General features: G+C 42.0%; 1 protein-coding gene across 3 annotated transcripts in view; it reads right to left on the reverse strand.

The window, feature by feature from the left end:
• Positions 1–23,896, reverse strand: part of Itga1 (integrin subunit alpha 1) — a 166,156-nt gene that overhangs the window by 23,498 nt on the left and 118,762 nt on the right. Inside the window, 6 exon segments of one of the 3 annotated variants that reach the window (NM_030994.2) lie at positions 409–485; positions 3,530–3,610; positions 11,203–11,412; positions 18,890–19,000; positions 19,937–20,073; positions 21,371–21,537. In NM_030994.2, coding sequence (NP_112256.1) covers positions 409–485; positions 3,530–3,610; positions 11,203–11,412; positions 18,890–19,000; positions 19,937–20,073; positions 21,371–21,537 — 783 coding nt within the window. 3 annotated transcript variants of the gene reach the window in all.

Genomic DNA, 23,896 nt, shown 5'->3' on the forward strand with positions numbered 1-23,896 from the left:
TCTGAATGATTTGAGTAAAATTTACTGAAGTATAAAAGGGTACCACAAAAATCTGAAGACCATATGATTATTCAGTTGACCTTGATAGACAGCTAGTAAATGATTAAAATTGGGAGATTCTGTTAACCATAAATAAAGTTTGGCAGCTATGAGTGGCGGGCAAGTACAAGACAGTCTACAGCTAGTATTATCAGTGATTGTATTTGTTCTGAGTAAGAATTCTTCTACTTTTGCTAATTACCCCCCATGGTATGTTTTATGAAGCAAAGAGTTTCACAGACTGTTAACTTCTGCTGACTGTATACAAGCTTCAAGAAGGTGCCAGTGGTTCTACAGGTAAAATAACCAAATCGCATGAAAGACACGATATGCAGAAATGCGGACATATTCACACGCATATAGACCAACCTTGTTGCACTTAAGTGAATGATTGCATTTTCCGAGAGATGGGATGTGTTAAACTGGAATATTATTTTGAAGGTAACCTATGAAATTAAAATGGACATCTTAAGTAAGTTACAGATGAGGGAAACAACTTTCAGTAAAATAGTTCATATAAGTTCACTATCTAACAGAAATTATAAAATTACTTAAGAAACATTATCTTACGAAGTACAACCTCATCATAAATGCATACAATAAAATCTGATATGCATATGCACATGTGAATATGTAATATGCTTTGCATTCAAAGCTTAGATGTCCAAGTTTAGCTACTAATAATATGAGAGGGTCAGTCCTTTTGGTAGAAAACAGATCTTGAGCGTCCACATGAGTGGGATTAATGCCCTTGTACAAGAGGTACCAGAAACCTGTCTTTTTGGCTCCCAGAGGGTGCTGGAAGAAGACATCTTTGAACCAAAAAGTGTTTCTTTCTCAGACACTGGGTCTGACATTGACTTAATCATGGATTTTTCAGCTTCCACATCTGTGAGAAGTAAATTTCTCATCCATGTGCTGTTTTATTCTGGCTATTTTTATAGCAGTCTGAATGTACCAAGACACATGCGACATTGAACTTAAATGCCTTGTTTAAGTCATAGTAACAAAAAACATTTATGCAAACCGCAAATCAAGAAGAACCATTCTATTTAATTACCACAACTTTCCAGATAAGATTTATGAACATAATTGTGGCATGTTAATAACTAGAGTCGCCTTAATTCAGAAAGTCCACCATAATAAAACAAGGAAAACATATTTGACTTGTTAATTTGGTAGTATAATTGTTTTTGGATCACCACAGGATAATTTAAGAAGATGATACAGGAAGGAATCGGAGAAAGGACTGGAAGAGCTTGAAGGGGCTCGAGACCCCATATGAACAACAATGCCAAGCAACCAGAGCTTCCAGGGACTAAGCCACTACCCAAAGACTATACATGGACTGACCCTGGGCTCCAACCTCATAGGTAGCAATGAATAGCCTAGTAAGAGCACCAACGGAAGGGGAAGCCCTTGGCCCTGCCAAGACAGAACCGTCAGTGAACGTGATTGTTGGGGGGAGGGCAGTAATGGGGGAAGGATGGGGAGGGGAACACCCATATAGAAGGGGAGGGGGAGGGGTTAGGGGGAATGTTGGCCCAGAACCTGGGAAAGGGAATAACATTTGAAATGTAAATAAGAAATACTCAAGTTAATAAAGATAAAAAAATTAAAAAAAAGAAGATGATACAGAGTGGCTTAGCTCTTTTGAATGAGTTTTGTTTGTAAGAGCTTGCATATGTAAAACAATATTTAAGAAACAACAGAAAGTGTCTTTGTACAAGTGTCCCACACAGACAGCTCTCTTTTGAGAAGCTCTACCTTTACATAGACTGTATATGAATGCCAACAATTATACCAAAGTGTATTTTTTAATCAGAGACAGTCTGCATGTTCTTGTCCAGTGATCTCATCGTAATGCTTATGAAATTGTATTTCTCAGTCTCAAAACTAATTTTATTTTGTTCTAATTGAAATATCTAAAATTTGAGCCAGGAAAGCTTTCCGGAAATACCTAATGGAAACAACCTAAAATAATATCTTGATGTTAAATGTTTAATAGAAACGTTGTGACATTTACAGCTTGTGAAGGACTGGTGCTGTTCACAGGTGGGGTAGCAAGAACCTGAAGGCTCACACGGTTAGCACGGCTATACCATAGTGCATACGGACAATACCTTTTGTTTTCTTCTCTCCCACGCACAATCTTAGTTTAGACTTAAAAACAAAATAAAGTTCTTTTTAAGAAAGATGTTTTTTTTCCTCTTGCATTGGAGTTCTGATCTCCAGTCTAGTAAAGCAACGGTTCTCAGCCTTCCTAATGCTGTGACCCTTTAATACAGTTTCTCATACTGTGATGACACCAACAAAAATTATTTGAATTGCTTCTTTGTGACTGTTTTGAATTGTAACCTAAATATATGGTAGACAGGAGATCTGATATGTATCCCCTATGAAAGGGTTATTCAACCACCAAAGGGGTCGCGGCACATAGGTTGAGAACTACTTCAGTAAAGGACTTTTATTGGATGGAGTTTCCCTATCTCTCCTTGACTTCTACTTCTAGCCTAGACACTTGAGTCTTGGTATCCTCCAGGCCTCTGAGTCTACAAGAAGATGCTGGCAGAGAAGCAGACCTGAGGGAGCTGCTTACTGTATATTCCTGAAATACTAAAACCTGGGGTCTAGATCTGAAACCCAAGAATATTCCAAATGTAAAACCCAAATTGAGATTGCTTGCAAATTCTTCCCTTCACCCTTTGTATAAACTAAGAGATATTCCAATGTAAACTTTTATCCCAAGCAAAAGGAACTGCTGGAAGAGAAGGGAATGTTTAACTCCAGCTCCTTCCTCAATGGTACAGAGCAATGGCGTGTTCAGATGCAAGTGTAAGTTGGGCTCTGTTCAGAACTTTCATCTCGGAGTTCATGTGATTCAGAAACAGTGGAGGGTTCCTTCTCACAGCTCTGGGGTCCGGGAACCCCAAGATGAAAGCACCAGAAGATCGGAGTGCTATGGTCTCCTGCTCTCTGGAGACAGTGTGCATCATGTCATGATGGGGTAAAGAAACCCTCTTGAGCCTCTTTTGCAAAGCCACAAGTTGCAAAGGCACTGCTTCCTAATGCTATCATCTTGGGGATTAAATTTCAACCTTCAGATGCCTGAGAGAGGCAGAAATAGCACATACAGGCTGCAAGTACTTTGCATTCAATGCTTATCATCACAAATTACCCCTTACAGCAGCATTTCTCAACCCTTGGGTGGCAACCCCTTTGGGGGTCAAATGACCCTTTCACAGGGGTTGCATATCAGATATCCTGAATATCAGATGTTTGCATTCCAAATAACAGTAGTGAAATTATAGTTATGAAGTAGCAACAGAAAGACTTTTATGGTTGGAGGTCATCACAACACGAAGAACTGTATTCAAGAGTCACAACATTAGGAAGGTTGGGAACCATTGCATTTGGATTTACACATTTGGCTTTGAGCATGTCACTTCTCGCTGGCGACGGCTACTTATGTTTTACCCAGTCTCCTCACCGTTTCTCCTGCTCTTAGGAAAGGATATCCAACTCTGCAAGTGATATTTTGATTAGATTCACAGCTATCTTTTTGGATCTCCTGAAATGAAAAAAAAAATAAGATGATTCAGAAAAGAAATGCAGGGGAAAGATTTGCATTCATCTTTTTAGAATTTTCTCAGCTATGCTCTAGGAGCTACCTTGCCAAGATTGACTCTTGGGGAGAGTCACAGCACCTGGGGACTTCCTATTTTATAATTCATGGAGATCTGAAACCAACACTTGAGGGCGCTCTTGGGACAAAGCACGTTTGTCCTGCAGGAGTAGTCAGGGAAGGAGCACTGACAGCATCATGTACAGGAAGTAGCAATGGTGGATGCTGACCCTCATGTCTGCACTGTCAGAGCCTGGAGTTCGAAGCTCTAACCTGCAACCACTAGGGCACGTCTGACTCTACCCAGCACATAATACAGGAGAGGCCTTAATACGAGGACAAGGACCTCCTTGAATCATCGGCAGTGAGTTATGGCAACAGCCAGAAAGCCAGCAGGAGAGATACAGGCAATGCCTTTTAACACACTTTGCTTTCCAGAGACAATCGGGTGATAATTAATGGTTCTCCATGTTACGCTTACATTTCTACAATTATTTCATATTCATAATGTTCTCAAAATAAAATGTTATAGTAACAAATGATCCTTACATGAATCTATCTTAGTTACCATGTGTCCAAATGACACCGGAACAAATGGAGTGAATTAACAATAACAATTTAAATTCATGGAAACTAGACAACAATGCTTTAATACTATGTATTAATGTGTGTGCACTATTTGATTCAGGGTCTCACACATGCTAAGCTGTTTTTCATAATTTAACTACATTCGCACACTAAAGGTATTAGTTTTTAATGTAAATAAAATATTCATATTAGCATTACTCATTTTAATATGAATCAAAATACTTCAAATTTATTCATATAAATATATTCAGGATTTTAACCTGGTGCATATATTTGGGAATCAGAATCAAAAGCTAAGGTGAAATATGGAAATACTGACAAATGATCCATCACCCTATGAAGGGGATTATTGTCAAATTAATAAAATGTCTGACATACAGATATGTTATTGCCAAATAGAATCATTCATTATAAATAAATAATACATATTTTCTAACAGAAATCTTTGGCTAAAGTAAGGATATTTCATAGGAAGAAAGAAACACTATCATGATTTTTCTCAATGGAGACTTTCCTTTCAACATATGAACGCCTCTTTGTCTCCGTTAATGTTTTTAGCTTTGATTATTATAAGTTTTTTCTTGGCTGAATCTTAATTTTGGTGGCCTGATGACTCTGTGAAGTACAGAATTTGGAACTATCAGCTATCTTTGTTAAGATACAAAGTCTAAGAAGAGACATGTCCCTCTAAAGACAAAAAACTGAAAGCTTTAAAAACCAAAGCTCGGAGTTCTGGGGCTGTTTAACTGGTTTATCTGTTCCTGATTTAACTTCGGTACCTGGTATCTGTCTAGGAAATTGTCCATTTCCTGAAGATTTTCAAGTTTTGTTGAATATAGGTTTTTGTAGTAAGATCTGATGATTTTTTGAATTTCCTCTGAATCTGTTGTTATGTCTCCCTTTTCATTTCTGATTTTGTTAAATTGGACGCACTCTCTGTGTCCTCTCGTTAGTCTGGCTAAGGGTTTATCTATCTTGTTGATTTTCTCAAAGAACCAACTTTTGGTTCTGTTGATTCTTTCTATGGTCCTTTTTGTTTCTACTTGGTTGATTTCAGCTCTGAGTTTGATTATTTCCTGCCTTCTACTCCTCCTGGGTGTATTTGCTTCTTTTTGTTCTAGATCTTTTAGGTGTGCTGTCAAGCTGCTGACATATGCTCTTTCCTGTTTCTTTATGCAGGCACTCAGCGCTATGAGTTTTCCTCTTAGCACAGCTTTCATTGTGTCCCATAAGTTTGGGTATGTTGTACCTTCATTTTCATTAAATTCTAAAAAGTTTTTAATTTCTTTCTTTATTTCTTCCTTGACCAGGTTATCATTGAGTAGAGCATTGTTCAATTTCCAAGTATATGTGGACATTCTTCCTTGATTGTTATTGAAGACCAGTTTTAGGCCGTGGTGGTCTGATAGCACGCATGGGATTATTTCTATCTTTCTGTACCTGTTGAGGCCCGTTTTTTGACCAATTATATGGTCAATTTTGGAGAAAGTACCATGAAGAGCTGAGAAGAAGGTATATCCTTTTGCTTTAGGATAGAATGTTCTATAAATATCCGTTAGGTCCATTTGGCTCATGACTTCTCTTAGTCTGTCTATATCTCTGTTTAATTTCTGTTTCCATGATCTGTCCATTGATGAGAGTGGGGTGTTGAAATCTCCCACTATTATTGTGTGAGGTCCAATGTGTGTTTTGAGCTTTAGTAAGGTTTCTTTTACATATGTAGGTGCCCTTGTATTTGGGGCATAGATATTTAGGATTGAGAGTTCATCTTGGTGGATTTTTCCTTTGATGAATATGAAGTGTTCTTCCTTATCTTTTTTGATGACTTTTAGTTGAAAATTGATTTTATTTGATATTAGAATGGCTACTCCAGCTTGCTTCTTCTGACCATTTGCTTGGAAAGTTGTTTTCCAGCCTTTCACTCTGAGGTAGTGTCTGTCTTTGTCTCTGAGGTATGTTTCCTGTAGGCAGCAGAATGCAGGGTCCTCGTTGCGTATCCAGTTTGTTAATCTATTTCTTTTTATTGGGGAGTTGAGGCCATTGATGTTGAGAGATATTAAGGAATAGTGGTTATTGCTTCCCGTTATATTCATATTTGGATGTGAGGTTATGTTTGTGTGCTTTCATTCTCTTTGTTTTGTTGCCAAGACGATTAGTTTCTTGCTTCTTCTAGGGTATAGCTTGCCTCCTTATGTTGGGCTTTACCATTTATTATCCTTTGTAGTGCTGGATTTGTAGAAAGATATTGTGTAAATTTGGTTTTGTCATGGAATATCTTGGTTTCTCCATCTATGTTAATTGAGAGTTTTGCAGGATACAGTAACCTGGGCTGGCATTTGTGTTCTCTTAGGGTCTGTATGACATCAGTCCAGGATCTTCTGGCCTTCATAGTTTCTGGCGAGAAGTCTGGTGTGATTCTGATAGGTCTGCCTTTATATGTTACTTGACCTTTTTCCCTTACTGCTTTTAATATTCTTTCTTTATTTTGTGCATTTGGTGTTTTGACAATTATGTGACGGGAGGTGTTTCTTTTCTGGTCCAATCTATTTGGAGTTCTGTAGGCATCTTGTATGCCTATGGGTATCTCTTTTTTTATGTTAGGGAAGTTTTCTTCTATGATTTTGTTGAAGATATTTACTGGTCCTTTGAGCTGGGAGTCTTCACTCTCTTCTATACCTATTATCCTTAGGTTTGATCTTCTCATTGAGTCCTGGATTTCCTGTATGTTTTGGACCAGTAGCTTTTTCCGCTTTACATTATCTTTGACAGTTGAGTCAATGATTTCTATGGAATCTTCTGCTCCTGAGATTCTCTCTTCCATCTCTTGAATTCTGTTGGTGAGGCTTGTATCTACAGCTCCTTGTCTCTTCTTTTGGTTTTCTATATCCAGGGTTGTTTCCATGTGTTCTTTCTTGATTGCTTCTATTTCCATTTTTAATTCCTTCAACTGTTTGATTGTGTTTTCCTGGAATTCTTTCAGGGATTTTTGCGATTCCTCTCTGTAGGCTTCTACTTGTTTACTAGTGTTTTCCTGTGTTTCCCTAAGTGTGTTCATGTCTTTCTTGAAGTCCTCCAGCATCATGATCAAATATGATTTTGAAACTAGATCTTGCTTTTCTGGTGTGTTTGGATATTCCATGTTTGTTTTGGTGGGAGAATTGGGCTCCGATGATGGCATGTAGTCTTGGTTTCTGTTGCTTGGGTTCCTGCGCTTGCCTCTCGCCATCAGATTATCTCTAGTGTTACTTTGTTCTGCTATTTCTGACAGTGGCTAGACTGTCCTATAAGCCTGTGTGTCAGGAGTGCTGTAGACCTGTTTTCCTCTCTTTCAGTCAGTTATGGGGACAGAGTGTTCTGCTTTCGGGCGTGTAGTTTTTCATAGAAGCAGTCATTAAAGGTCTCCCAACCAAAAAGAGCCCAGGTCCAGACGGGTTTAGTGCAGAATTCTATCAAACCTTCATAGAAGACCTCATACCAATATTATCCAAACTATTCCACAAAATTGAAACAGATGGATCACTACCAAATACCTTCTACGAAGCCACAATTACTCTTATACCTAAACCACACAAAGACACAACAAAGAAAGAGAACTTCAGACCAATTTCCCTTATGAATATCGACGCAAAAATACTCAACAAAATTCTGGCAAACCGAATCCAAGAGCACATCAAAACAATCATCCACCATGATCAAGTAGGCTTCATCCCAGGCATGCAGGGATGGTTTAATATAGGGAAAACCATCAACGTGATCCATTATATAAACAAACTGAAAGAACAAAACCACATGATCATTTCATTAGATGCTGAGAAAGCATTTGACAAAATTCAACACCCCTTCATGATAAAAGTCCTGGAAAGAATAGGAATTCAAGGCCCATACCTGAACATGGTAAAAGCCATATACAGCAAACCAGTTGCTAACATTAAACTAAATGGAGAGAAACTTGAAGCAATCCCACTAAAATCAGGGACTAGACAAGGCTGCCCACTCGCTCCCTACTTATTCAATATAGTTCTTGAAGTTCTAGCCAGAGCAATCAGACAACAAAAGGATGTCAAGGGGATACAGATCGGAAAAGAAGAAGTCAAAATATCACTATTTGCAGATGATATGATAGTATATTTAAGTGATCCCAAAAGTTCCACCAGAGAACTACTAAAGCTGATAAACAACTTCAGCAAAGTGGCTGGGTATAAAATTAACTCAAATAAATCAGTTGCCTTCCTCTATACAAAAGAGAAACAAGCCAAGAAAGAAATTAGGGAAACGACACCCTTCATAATAGACCCAAATAATATAAAGTACCTCGGAGTGACTTTAACAAAGCAAGTAAAAGATCTGTACAATAAGAACTTCAAGACACTGAGGAAAGAAATTGAAGAAGACCTCAGAAGATGGAAAGATCTCCCATGCTCATGGATTGGCAGGATTAATATAGTAAAAATGGCCATTTTACCAAAAGCAATCTACAGATTCAATGCAATCCCCATCAAAATACCAATCCAATTCTTCAAAGAGTTAGACAGAACAATTTGCAAATTCATCTGGAATAACAAAAAACCCAGGATAGCTAAAGCTATCCTCAACAATGAAAGGACTTCAGGGGGAATCACTATCCCTGAACTCAAGCAGTATTACAGAGCAATAGTGATAAAAACTGCATGGTATTGGTACAGAGACAGACAGATAGACCAATGGAATAGAATTGAAGACCCAGAAATGAACCCACACACATATGGTCACTTGATTTTTGACAAAGGAGCCAAAACCATCCAATGGAAAAAAGATAGCATTTTCAGCAAATGGTGCTGGTTCAACTGGAGGGCAACATGTAGAAGAATGCAGATCGATCCATGCTTATCACCCTGTACAAAGCTTAAGTCCAAGTGGATCAAGGACCTCCACATCAAACCAGACACACTCAAACTAATAGAAGAAAAACTAGGGAAGCATCTGGAACACATGGGCACTGGAAAAAATTTCCTGAAGAAAACACCAATGGCTTACGCTCTAAGATCAAGAATTGACAAATGGGATCTCATAAAACTGCAAAGTTTCTGTAAGGCAAAGGACACTGTGGTTAGGACAAAACGGCAACCAACAGATTGGGAAAAGATCTTTACCAATCCTACAACAGATAGAGGCCTTATATCCAAAATATACAAAGAACTCAAGAAGTTAGACCACAGGGAAACAAATAACCCTATTAAAAAATGGGGCTCAGAGCTAAACAAAGAATTCCCAGCTGAGGAATGCCGAATGGCGGAGAAACACCTAAAGAAATGTTCAACATCTTTAGTCATAAGGGAAATGCAAATCAAAACAACCCTGAGATTTCACCTCACACCAGTGAGAATGGCTAAGATCAAAAACTCAGGTGACAACAGATGCTGGCGAGGATGTGGAGAAAGAGGAACACTCCTCCATTGTTGGTGGGATTGCAAACTGGTACAACCATTCTGGAAATCAGTGTGGAGGATCCTCAGAAAATTGGACATTGAACTGCCTGAGGATCCAGCTATACCTCTCTTGGGCATATACCCAAAAGATGCCCCAACATATAAAAAAGACACGTGCTCCACTATGTTCATTTTAGCCTTATTTATAATAGCCAGAAGCTGGAAAGAACCCAGATGCCCTTCAACAGAGGAATGGATACAGAAAATGTGGTACATCTACACAATGGAATATTACTCAGCTATCAAAAACAACGACTTTATGAAATTCGTAGGCAAATGGCTGGAACTGGAAAATATCATCCTGAGTGAGCTAACCCAAACACAGAAAGACATACATGGTATGCACTCACTGATAAGTGGCTATTAGCCCAAATGCTTGAATTACCCTAAATGCCTAGAACAAATGAAACTCAAGACAGATGATCAAAATGTGAATGGTTCACTCCTTCTTTAAAAGGGGAACAAGAATACCCTTGGCAGGGAAGAGAGAGGCAAAGATTAAAACAGAGACTGAAGGAACACCCATTCAGAGTCTGCCCCACATGTGGCCCATGCATATACAGCCATCCAATTAGACAAGATGGATGAAGCAAAGAAGTGCAGACCGACAGGAGCCGGATGTAGATCGCTCCTGAGAGACACAGCCAGAATACAGCAAATACAGAGGCGAATACCAGAAGCAAACCACTGAACTGAGAATAGGACCCCCGTTGAAGGAATCAGAGAAAGAACTGGAAGAGCTTGAAGGGGCTCGAGACCCCATATGTACAACAATGCCAAGCAACCAGAGCTTCCAGGGACTAAGCCACTACCTAAAGACTATACATGGACTGACCCTGGACTCTGACCTCATAGGTAGCAATGAATATCCTAGTAAGAGCACCAGTGGAAGGGGAAGCCCTGGGTCCTGCTAAGACTGAACCCCCAGTGAACTAGACTGTTGGGGGGAGGGGGACAATGGGGGGAGGGTGGGGAGGGGAACACCGATAAGAAAGGGGAATGGGGAGGGGGATGTTTGCCCGGAAACTGGGAAAGGGAATAACACTCGAAATGTATATAAGAAATACTCAAGTTAATAAAAAAAAAAAACAAAAAAAACAAAACCAAAGCTCGGTGCGGGGGCTGGGGGCTGGAGAGATTGCTCAGTGGCTAAGAGCACTGGCCACTCTAGATTGTTCTTCCAGAAGAACCTAGCTCAAGTCCAAGCACCCATGTGGCTGCTCACAATGGTCTGTAACTGTAGTTCATGAATCCAATGTCTCCTTTGGCCTTTAGGTATAATACTGCTATGCATAAAATAAAATAACGCAAGTTTTTAAACATCTTAAAAGCTTGCGACTGTGACCACTATCTTATGATCTAAGACTAACAAAACAGCTCTCTACTCTTGTCAAATCAACGTTATGAAATTAATTAGCTCAGTAACATGAAATACAGGTTCAATAAATAGTCATTAAGAGCATGAATGATAAACAGTCTGTTCACCTCAATTCCCGAAAAAATCAGATTTGGCGAATGCTGCACCACTGTCCTGGTGTTGTACGCACTGTCTCCTTTGTTTTTGACGGTGAGGCTAACGTTGAACTTGTCATGCTGGGACTTGACGATCAGCAGGCTCTTTTCTGTGGTGGACACATTCAGAGTGAGGTCTGAAATGCATCTTTCCTTGTTTCCACAGTCTTTGGCAAAGGGAATCTGAAACAGTTCACAGGAACATGTTTTTCACAGTGTAGGTAAACATCACCGGACTACCTATTAATTTGTGTAAGAGAAATGGTATGGCGCCCAAGTAAGAGAGACAGCTCTGTGAGAAAATTGATTGCATGGCTGAGATCTTAAGGGATGTTACATTTACTGCTGGCTTTATGGGGAAAAGAATAAATGTCGTCTTGTGGTATTAATTCCCAATCCTTTAAAGGAGGTAGTTCTCATAGATATTTTATACTAGTGTCTGTTTTCCAATGAAGGACAGTCTGTAAAGCTCAAGTCAAGAACTCTAAGCTCGGTTGAACTCCACTGCCCCTGCGTGGGATATGAGTCTCAACCCCAGTGCACTGGTTCCTATTGATAAACCTCATGTGATTACAGCAAGAATGGTCTTGTGTGAGTTCTTGGGGGGTCGTGCCATCCCGAGACTTGAGTGAGGGTCTCCCCGCTCCGGGGATCTTTCATTGGGGCCTCGTCTGGGATCAGCGACTACCCTCATCTCCAAAGACCCACTTGGAGGTGAGATAGCATCTGTGTCTTTGTCTGTGTCCGTTTTGTGCCAGCTAAATCTGGGTCTGTATTTGCTACTCTGGGTCTGTATTTGCTCGTGAGTTGTGGAGTTCTGGTTTTGCAGTTGCTCCCATCTCAGGCTGAGAGGGAGGCTCATGTCTCAGGAGAGACGCGAGTGTGAGCGGTAGACGTGCCAGGGGCTCACCGATTATGCTGCCCTGGGAGACGTCCCAGGAGATCTGGGGGAACCCCAGGGATGCCTGGGAGATTCCCATCTGGGTGCTGGTGAGGATTCGGTGATTCTCCTGGATTGGAAAAGAGACCCGTCCTCCCAGCCGTCTGTATTTCCAGAGTGGTCTTTGTCTGTGTGTCTTAGGTCTTTGTTTTGTGTTACTTGTGACTTTGACGATGGAACTCCTCTGAGTTTGACTTTAGACCACTGGACTGCTAGAGCACACAATTTGTACCGTGGCAGACTTTTTGCTCCTTGGAGTGGCCAGTGTTTGATATTGACTGGCCTCCAGAAGGCACCTTTGACTTAACCATTATTTTTGATCTGCTCTCCATCAACTGTCTTTGGTGTCCTCTTGGGAAGGAGGAGTGAAATGGAATCCACTCCCCTTCATCTGTCTGTGGTTGAGAAGGAAGAGTGATGTAGAATCTGCTCTCCTTCATCTGTCGTTGGTGAGCTCACGGAAGCTCCCTTCTAAATCAGTTCAGTTTTGTGGCGATTCCACGGCGGCCACTTGTTTTTTGTTTTTGTGCGCACTTCTGTTTGTTAATCTTTTGTTTGATTGTCTTTCTGTGTGACTGAATGCTATTTGTCCTTTTCGGCGGACCTCTATTTTCTGGACTCTTGTTTTCTCACCATCCCACTTGAGATGCTTGTTAGTAGCTGTTACAGGAAATACAGAATCCTACTAGAGGCCAGAAAAAATGTTCCAGACACGGATGGAAGACCCTCACTTCTGCCTGTTGACTTCAATATGCCTGAAGGTAGGGAGCACCAGGTCTACTGTCAGACTCCAATGGTGGGTCTCTGAGGGGCTAGAAAACGCCCCACCAATTTGGCTAAAGTAAGGAAAAGATATGAAAAAAAAGTTGTAGAAACTTGAAGAGTTAAGCTAAGTCACTGAGAGAGTTAGTGTAAGTTGCAGAGAAAATAAGGTTAATGTGTGTGGTTCAGGGTCTGTGCCCAAAAGTGGACAGCACCTAATAGCTGTAAGATGCAGACAGAGAGACTGAAAAAAGAAAGAAAGAAGACAAAAAGAGCAGAAAGCTAGGTAAGAAAAGAGACAGAAAGAAGAGGAAGCTAAAGAACTAAGGAGAGATAAAAGACAGGAGAAAAACTTATACTGGCCACAGTAGTTAGAGAGACTAGGAAGACAGTACTTGGCAACAGAAGAGAATTCCTGGCTAAAGATCAGAGTGCCTATTGTAAGAAAAACAACACTGGGTCAGGGACTGCCCCAGGATAGAGGGGAAGCCCAATCAGTGTTTTGTGGATACAGGGACCCAACGCTTGGTGCTCCTATGCCCCAGTGGGCCAGTGTCCATCAAAGACCTTGGGGACAGGGGGCTACCTGCAACAAGCAATACTTATGGACTGCCCGAAGAACAGTGGACCTCAGCGTGGGCCGGGTAACCCACTAGTTCATGGTCATCCCTGACTGCCCCTATCCCTTGCTCATGAGAAATTTGCTCTCCAAAATGGCTTGTGTGGGCTGAAATGGCTGGGTAAGGCCATGTGTATGCATATCTGCAGACTGTGTATGTGGAGCTTAAGACTTGTCTCAGTGCACCAGTACCTGATGCTGGGAGATGTGTGGCTTAGTGCAATTCTGCCTGGAACACATCGCTCCTGCCAGCCGGGCACTAACAATTATCACTCAATCCAGGACTTAAACTGTGGTAGAGTGTCTGATGTTCTGCCTTTAAATGAAATGTCCCAGAGGGTGGGACCACTGGTCAGCTGACATGGACTAGATTCTCCACCTGTTGGGGGCAATCTGGTCACCTTGCTGCCCAATCCTGACCTGGAGCCACCACAGCAAGAGTGTCAAGTACTGGCAGAAGCCCATGGGTGGAGGGAAGACCTCTGTGACTGACCAATCGACCCCTGCTGAAAGCCGAGGCTACCTTGTCCACAGACAGGAACAGTTCTCTTCATGAAGGTCAGAGATAAGTGGGTGCTGCCATGGTGGACAACACAATGTCATCTGGGGTGGCTGAACCTCTAACCCCCAGCACATCAGTGCCACAGATGCCTTTGCCATCTCTTGGATGCCCTGATGAAGCCAGCAACTGTGAGTGTTATTCATTGCCCAGGACATCAGGAGGGAAGAGATTCAGTGGCATGGGGCAATAACAAAGCAGATCAAGTGGCTTGAGAAATGGCTATGCAGGAGCTTATCCTGGTTACAGGCCTGCAAGAGACAGCCACTGGGAACTAGGAACGGACTAAGGGATGGCCTCACTTAGAATGTACAACAGAAGAAAAGGCCCAAATTGAGGGATGGCAATGGCACACTTGAGGGAAAACTATATTCCCCAGAGAACAAACAAAAGACTCACTTTGCCAAATACACAAATGGACTCATTTAGGAGATAAGAAGCTTGTCCAAGTAGTTAAGGTGTATGTAATAGACTTTAAGATTCTAGCCAGAGAGGCAGTAAAAAATATAAGGTATGTCAGTAAGTGATTGCTTAGCAAGCAAACAGGGCAAAGAGACCTAGAGAGTTTAGTGAAAAGTCGAAGTGAACTTCACTGAGATAAAACCAGGAAAATATGGTCACAAGTATCTCCTAGTGCTTGTAGATACCTTTTCAGGAATAGATAGAAGCTTTCCTCACCAAGCAAGAGAGGGCCTTGGTAGTCATCAAGAAGATACTGGAAGAAATCTTCTCCCCGGTCTGAAGTGCCCAAGGTAATCTTGTCAGACAATGGCCCTACTTTCGTTGCCAAGGTAAGCCAGGGTGTGGCCAAATATTTAGAAGTCGATTAGAAATTATGTTGTATTTACAGACCTCAAAGTTCCGGACAGGGAGAGTAAATAAATAAAACTCTAAAAGAGCCCCTGACCAAATTGACCATGGAGACTGGAGCTGACTGGGTGGCACTCCTTCCCTCTTGCTCTCTTCAGAGCAAGAAATACCCCTTCCAGATTCAGCCTTACCTACTTTGAGATCTTATATGGGGCCTCGGCTCCTCTAACTGTATTAGATGATGTTACTGAACCAACATGTCATAGTAATAATGATTTGTATGCCAGGATAAAAGACCTACAGGTGATACAGAAAGAAATCTGGTCACAGCTGGCAGCAGCCTATACCCCAAGGACCCCCTGAGACATCTCATCAGACCCAGGTCGGAGACTCAATTACATACAACAACACCGAGCCCAGACACTCGTGCCTCAGTGGAAAGGACCGTACCTGGTGCTGCTGACCACCCTGACAGCCGTCAAGTCTCAGCCCTCACCAGCCACGTACTAGAAGTTGGGGCTGAGAGCTGGAACCTAGAAGGACACTCAGATCTTGCAAAAGCTCCCTAGACTTGCACATCAGATAAGTGGATACATCAGAGATGTGACTGGGAGTTTGCTATAATGCTCACTTGAGGAGTGTGCTTTAGAAACAAGAATTTCATATTTGCCCTGAGTTCCATCTGGATAGGTGTGGGGATAGGCTTGATTTCTATTGCAAATGATGTAATATTGCATATGTTAGTACTCCTAACACTTCTTGGGACTGTGCCTCAGGGATCACAACCTGTATCAGTTTAGAAGTTCTAAAAGACTGTCATGACCTTGGTGTGTAGGTTTAGATAGTGTCCAGATTGGAATCCTGATGCTAACGACTTAGTAAGACACAAAAGAGAGTTGAGAAATACTTAGGGCTATCCTAAGGCTGAGTCTAGGGCAGCTACAAGGACATTTGCTGTTGCCCTGCAACACAAGGCTTATAGAAAATTCAGAACTGCCATTGACTTACCTCCAAGAATCCCTAACCTCCCTCTCAGAGGTAGTCCTTCAGAATAGGAGAAGATTAGACCTGATATTCCTTAAAGAAGGAGGTCTGTGTGCTACACTAAAAGAAAGAATGTTGCTTCTATGTAGACCATTCAGGAGTAATGAATAATAATATTCTCCATGAATAAACTTAGAGAAAGGTTAGACAAAAGACAGAGAGACAGAGAAGCACATCAGGAATGGTTCGAGAGCTGGTTTAGTAGATATCCTTGGATGACTACTCTGATATCTTCCCTTTTGGGACCCTTATTAGTTTTGCTTCTGCTTCTGATTATAGGTCCATGTGTGTTAAAGAAACTAGTTACCTTCATTAGAGAAAGAGTGAGTACTGTTCAGATTTTGATTTTATGCCAACAGTATCATGCTTTAGGAGGACAAGAAAGCCAATAGTATAAAGATACTAAAATTTAGTTCTATGATTAGAACTAGCCAGTAGAAGAAGTGGGGAATGAAAGAATAAAAATGCAGCTAAGAAGTCAGAAGTTTCAAAAAGCCCTAAATACCTCAAATTCCAGACCCTGCCCTCTACCTGTAAGTAAAAGGTCACATTTCTTGAGCCTGCTGTCCCAGGAACTAGATAAAAGGACTTAAGATACGGTCCTTAGATATGCGATTCCAGACCTAGTAAAGATAACAGAAAGTTTCTCCCAGGAACTAGCTGCCCATAAAGTTAGATTAAAATCTTAGAGAACAACCTTGAGAAGGAGGAAGTTTCTAGGAACTATCGGACCATAAAGTTAAGCAATCTTGAGACAAGAAGCTTCTCCTTGTGATTTTCCAATGGTGCCATCCCTGCTCCCTTGGGTTGTGTCTTCTTCCTTTAAATACCCTTTCTCCCAGCCTCTCAGGGTCGAACTCCACTGCCCCTGCGTGGGATATGAGTCTCGACCCCAGTGCACTGGTTCCTATCGATAAACCTCATGTGATTACAGCAAAAAAAAACAAAACAAAACAAAACAAAACAAAAACAAAAACAAAAACAAACAAACAAACAAAAACAAAACAAAACAAAACAAAAACCCTCTAAGCTCTAGACCTACACAGCTTCCTTTCCATGGTCTCCTAGTAAAGAATGAAGCACTGAAGAAGTCAATCAAGAGGTCGGAAACAATCCAGCCATGTGTCTGGAAGCTCCATTTGATTCTTCTTTTTAAGTCCCATCCTCCTGCTCATCCAGTCTATCGTCACGCGCGTCCTTCCTAGCCTCTTCTCCATGGCTTCCACATCCCCTGCCACCTCTCCACCCCCCTCTACATTAACAAAGCCCCTTGTCCTGGCGCCCAGCACGTTTTTCCCTCAGTTATTTATCACATGGTGGCAGAGGTAGTCTTTAAACAGCATCTGTCTGCTACCCACCGAGCTACATTAAGTCAACAGCACCGCATTGTCCTTTAACATGTCTACAGTCTGGGTAGTGGCACCAATCCCCGAGGATTCCACTGTGGCCTGATCTAGCCACATGCTCTGTCAGTCTCACCTCTTTGCTGTGGTTTGGACTGCAGTGCTGAGACTGTGTGAGTCTTCAATGGCTTAAGCACCTTCACAGGCACCCTCACCCACCCGCACTGTACACAGGGTGCACAGTCATCCAGTCTTGCAGGGCTCCACTTAAGAGTCACAACCATATGCAGTTTTCCCTGTCTTCCCAGACTAGATGGAAGGATGGGCAACTCTGAAATCCTTCACAGCACGGCGTACGACGTTTAATTACTGCTGAAAGCCCGATTCCTGGGTGAGGCTGAGCTCCGTGTCTGGTTCATGTAAGATGATAAATGTACTTGGAAGGTTGCGGGATATTGGAAGATGGACAGATGAGGACAATGAGCTCTCTGCCCCTACAGCTTTCCTCCATTGTGGGTGTTGTTGCGGTGCCCTTTCCCCGCTCCGCCCCCTCATTCACTCTCCGATATGTGTCGGTGAACTTTGAGTTTGAGAACAGAGGTAGCCCAGCTTAGTCCCTTCCTAGCTCTTTCATTCATGGGAAAATATTGTGCCCACGGGAGGCACATGTGCCGCACTGCTCCTTCATGGTGTAAGCTGTGCTGGTCTGGGTGAGAATGGTTCCCACAGGCTCCCATAATTCAGAGTCTGCTCCTCAGTTAGAGGAACTGCTTGTGATAGGTCAGGAGGCGTGGTCTTGTTGAAGTGGGTGTGGCCTTGCTGGAGGAGGTTATTTGTCACTTGGCGATGGGCTTTAAGGTTCTAAAAGCCCAAGCTCAGTCCAGTGACTGACTGACTGTCTTCCCTCTCCCTCTCCCTCTCTCTTGTCTCTCTCTGTCTCTCTCTGTCTCTCTGTCTCTGTCTCTGTCTCTGTCTCTCTCTCTGTCTCTCTCTCTGTCTCTCTCTCTCTCTCTCTCTCTCTCTCTCTCTCTCTCTCTCTCTGCCTGACCCCTGCACATCAAGATGGAAAGCACTTAGCTACCACTCTAGTGCCAAGCCTGTCTGTTTCCTACTATGATGATCATAGACTAACCCTCTAACACCGTAAGAGAGCCCTCAATTAAATGCTTTTTTTTATAAGAGTCGTCTTGGCCATGATGTCTCTTCATAGCAATAGGACGGTAACCGAGACACAAGCTTTACACCACAGGCCTCCTTTACAGCACAAGAACTGCTGACTAGTGGTTCGCTATGTCCAGGTATGTGGTCTAGTATAAGCCCATCCATTCTCCCTAAACTGTGACTCATAACTTAGTGCTTGTTAGGATAAACACCTTTTCAGTTGTTTATTTCTGGTTTCCTTAAACCCAAACGAGAGGAAGTCAGACGGGCCGCAAGAAGTCTAGAGTGGTCTGATTCTCTGTCTGTCTTTCTGTCTCTCTCCTCTTTCTCTCTATCTCTCACACAATTGGTTTAAACTGTGTGTCTGTGTGCTTTTGGTTCCCCTGACCCATTCACAAAGAGACGCTGTAAATTAATCTTACGTGTTCGTGGACTGAGTTTGGCAGAGCGTCATCAAGTACAGGACCATTTTCTGGATCAGTGAGATTAAAATCCAGAGTCACTCTCACAGAGTCCTGAAAGTCATGTTTGTCCTGTGAGAGAAAACAACACTTGTCATTGCTGTCACAGTCACTGGCTGCTATGATTCCGCCGCTGTGGCATCCTGGAACATTCTCGTCATGACCCGAACTTGACATCACATTTCAGCCTGGCCTTGCTTCACTGAAGTGGTACAACAGCTTTCCTGTTTGACAAGGGTCATAAGGAAAGTACAGGCTCCAGCCTCTGACAGGTTATTCCCCTAGAGCTCCAAAGAGGGAGCTACTATCTCCCCTGCCTGGATAGACCGACTGAGCTATGTCACAAACATTGTTGCTCTTGAGACCTCATTCCCCAAATCAGTTTCCAATACTTTGGGGAAAGTGGCTCACTTTAAGAAGGGCAAACTCTCCAAATGCAGTCATATTTCACTCACACGCATCTGAACTATGGATTTTTGCAGTGCGTACTAATAGGAAAACGATGGGAACGTGATTAATATTTTCCATTTTAGTGAGAACCATTATTTTAGTAACAAATAGTAAAAACAATGTAGAAACATTGTAAAACCAATGATCTTTATACACACTGCTGTGAATGGTCTCAGGGACCATCGAAGATGGGTAGCTATGATGATTTTTATTTTATTCTGAGCCTCTGAGGCTAAATGAATCCCCAGCCCACCCCAACCCCACCACCAGTCACTCAGACCTCTGGGATGCTGGGATACAAACTGCATCCCATTCAGCTCCAGACAAAATGTTAAAGTAGCCAATATAATGCAAAAAGATTTTTGTAACATTTGAAACTAGGCAGTTCCTTTTGTCACTGGTTCTTTGTCAGCTCTGTCTGATGCTCATCAAATTTTATACAAGTCCTAAGTCATCAGTTCTTGGTTCTGAATAACTAAAGAGGAGGGACGGCTGCCCACACGTGCACACTGCACTCGCACTTTGGAGTAAGGCAGCTGTAACACACGATTTACTTGCCAACATGTAGAAGGAGTGCCTGATGCATTCTGATTCTCGAACGGTGATATTTCTTTGAATCTTCCTTTCCTGAGTTCCAGAAAAAAAGCTCCGTGATATCTGCCTCAGTGAATCAAGGGTGACACGGTACTGCAGATCTATAAAAATGAAAGAAAAATCGACAAACACTCACCTGATCCAATGCTTGGAATTAGCAAGAAAAATGCTTGAGCAAATGAATCAGTAGGAGATCCTACATTGACAATACCTGTATTGCTACAATACAGAGACAGAAGCCCTCATGGGCATAACCTTGAACGAGTCTATAGAATGGCTGTCTGGCTTGACCATGCATTGAACATTTAAGTTATAGTTATGTGTAATGTATTTATATACACACATACTCACATAGACATACATATGAGCTCTGATTTATTAACTAAGTCTGCATTTACTAAATTTTTGTTTTAAATAGTTTTTGTAATTTAGAAATACTGGAAAGCTGCCTGAAATACTGATTGACTTCAAATTAATTTCAACAGAAACAAAAATAAACAAAGAACCATGTCAACTTAGATGATGCCCCAAACACTGGGAAATTCTGTGAAAATAGGCTACAGTAAAGAACGTGAGTGAGTCCATTTTCTTTACAAGAGGACAATAAATCTCCTTTAAGTATTTCATTAAAATCTATAAAATAGTTTTGCATACAAAAGCCTCAGTCTTTAGGACTCACCTCTGCATTTCATTTGCCTTCAGTCAAAAGACTATCAGAGGCACAACCAGAGAAATTTGAGACAATTTAACCTTAAAGATTACTGAGTTTTCATATCGCCCTTGTATTTTGTTTGCAGAATAAATCACACTTCTGTAGCCAACGGCTCTCAGAGTTTGACCCCAACATATTTCAACATCAATGAAGACTGCCTTAGAAAGCTCAGAACATAAGGAGAGGGACACACGGGTTGACCACCCCCCACCCCCCGCTCCAGAACATGTCTGGCTAAAAGTAGAAGCCTCATCTCAATGGGAAAAGAATATTGGGATCAGGGGTGGGGGTGGGGAGGTGGGAAGGCAGGGTGTTTGTTATTTGCAATCTGCAGGTCGTTTGCAATGCTGGCCTTTTCCCAGGAGGGGGGCAGTAGAAGGGAGACGATTTGAAATACCTCGTTTATAGAACATCTTTAAATGCTACCTGTGAGAGTATTATATGAACGTACTGGGAAGCCCAGGAGAACATGAAATTCCGAGGTCATTGTGTTCCGATATGTAATTTCTGCTACAGAGTGGACTAGGATCCATCACTGTTCCTCCCAGAGCAGGAGTGGTTTCAAGGGTGTGCACACTCACTGGGCGAATGCCATGAACAGTTTATTATGCTTGGGAGAGGCCATGATCCTAGAGCCAGTGCATTCTCTGCTGCCCGAAAGTGCACACTATGACCATAATGCTTACCAGCCTCGTAAATTGAGTCCTCTTTAGACTTTAATTTCACATGAAAACACATTGTAGCATTTATGCACACTGTTTCTTTGCCCTCCACACGGCAGTTTTTCTTTTGAATATTCACTTTATTGGGTTCAAAATTCATGGTCACTTTAACTACAGCCACATCTCTGGCCCTGCAAACACATAAACAACGGGATTACTCGCACATTGTTACATTGAACTTGCTAGGGTGATGGGAGTGCATCAGAGGACACGCCCCTTTGTGTATTATATGTGCTTTCGGCACTGTTGTTCTGTAGTGACTATTTGATACGGAAAAGATTTTATCTCCTGTCCTAGGAGACCCTTGTTGTTTAGAACCATCTTAGATGTTTACTCCAAAGACAGGAGACTTACACCAAGTGGCCAGGTGCAAGCTCGGAATTCGGGGATCTGTGAGTTAGTTTCCGATTTGGAAATAGTTCAGAGGCGTCTAGAAAACTAGTTGTCCCTCCTGCCCCCCGGCTTTCACTAAAACTACAACACTTCTCCGTTCTTGACTAGGTAGCTTTGCTTTCGTTTTCTGGGAGAAGAATTAGGTTTGAAACACAGAGTGTAGGAACTTCCAAGTTACTTCAACCACCAGAAACACCGTAGCTCCCAGTCCTTACCCTTGGCCTTGCTTCCCACAGTTTCAGGTATTCCTGGGTAGCCTGGCTGCAAAAGTATTAAACAGAAAACTCCAGGAAGAAAACAATCATGTTTTAAATTATGCACTGTCTCAAGCAGCACGATAAAACCTTTCGTTTTCCCCCTGTCTGCCTTGGGTGTGCATCATCCGCTGTCCCGAGCATCCACCTTTACAGATCAATGGTGGTCTACTCTATCAGCAAACACGCATGCCATATTGTATTTATTTGCCTTTCACTAGATTGCTGTTTCTCGTTTTGGTTTGGTCCCCCCATCCCCACCCCTTTGTCCATGTATGTGCATGTGGAGAGCAGAGTGTAATGTTAGGATCTTCCTGCATCAATCTCAGCTGCTCTTGGCCTCAATCAGTCTTTCTTTGGATGTAGAGTTCGCTGATTCAGCTAGGCTGCTTGGCCTGTGAACCCGAGGGATTCTTGTTTGCCCACCTCTCCTGCCCCAGGGTAGCAGGTGCGTGTGGGCGGTATGAATGAGAATTCCTGTAAAGACGCTGTGTCTGCAGAGACTGTCTGACTGACTAGAGCTGCTGTGGTGTGGAAAAGCTGCCATGCCACAAGTCTGCAGCCCAATTACCTTATCTTGGCCCAGTTTTAGCCCCCGAATAGCCATTCCTTGCTCAACTCTGTTACACAGCTCACATTCTGTAACTAAAAGGTAAAACCCTTTAGGAATCTATTAACTAAGAAGACCAGTAGCTTCAAGCTAAGAATGTCATCAGATAATATCTAAGGCCTACAGGGGAGATTCTTCATTTTGTTATAACTGCCAGTCTGAAATATTTGATTTATGACTTTGTTCTGTTTCTGTAAAAATCCCACAAAACTGCTTCCACACTGGAACCTATTAGAGGGGAGTTAAATGACTTGAATTCCCAAGACTCACATTTGCTTCAAAACAAACCATGCCTTAAACTCCTATGAGGTGAGAGCTGTTTCTTTTAATGACAGTGGAAGGAATTTCCCACCCAGGCTCTCATGCTTGTGCCACAAGACTTTCCAACTGAGCCATCTCCCTAGCTCCTCATGTTATATTAGAAAATGGTTATTGCATATAGTGCTCTGGTGGCTCTAAAATCATGCTTTTTAAGGTATTTATTTCTGCGTTATACCTTTGAATTATTTTAGAAAGCAAAATCCTTTAATAAGCAAGGTCATCCTATGATTTTGAAATCCTTTTTGACAAACACTTGGTGAGTTTTAGATGGCTTCCTCCTCACCAGCAAGGAAGGGGCATGTCTAGCTTCCTTTTGGGCAATATGGATTCTCGAGGTATGAGTCAAGAGTGGCTTGACTAATGTCTACCCTACTCATTCTGTCTTTGCCAACTGTATCTTTATGAATAGATGGATGTCTGGTCCACATCACTGGGCTCTTCCTATCTGCTCACTGACTGCATCTGCTCATCCCTCTGCCTTCTGTATCCTGTTGCAATTCCTCCTCCAGCAATGCCAAAGCCTTGGTCTTTATGACCTTGGCCATGAAAGGGTATATATTCATTTCTGTGTTTCAGGTAAATTATTAACGAAGTAAATTATCTCTAAAATGTTAAACACAACGTGGGGGAATATTTTCTTATGTATACATATCTTCTAAAGACACAACGCATGCAAAAGAAAACACCTGTTTTAGTTGCAAGTACATAATTGAGAACCAAAGTAAGGCTTCATTCTACCCAGTCCTACTCAGCTTCTTTGATCTTACGATTCACTGATGCCTCGATCGATTGAATCATTTGCAACTTGACAGAACAGCCTGAGAGGAAATAGATATTTAATATGTTAAGAGTTCTACTCCTATTGTGTGGTCTGGAATTATATGGGAAAGAGTACCATTTTAACCAGGTGCC

Source organism: Rattus norvegicus, chromosome 2 (assembly GCF_036323735.1).
Source record: "Rattus norvegicus strain BN/NHsdMcwi chromosome 2, GRCr8, whole genome shotgun sequence".
NCBI classification, from domain to species: Eukaryota; Metazoa; Chordata; class Mammalia; order Rodentia; family Muridae; genus Rattus; species Rattus norvegicus.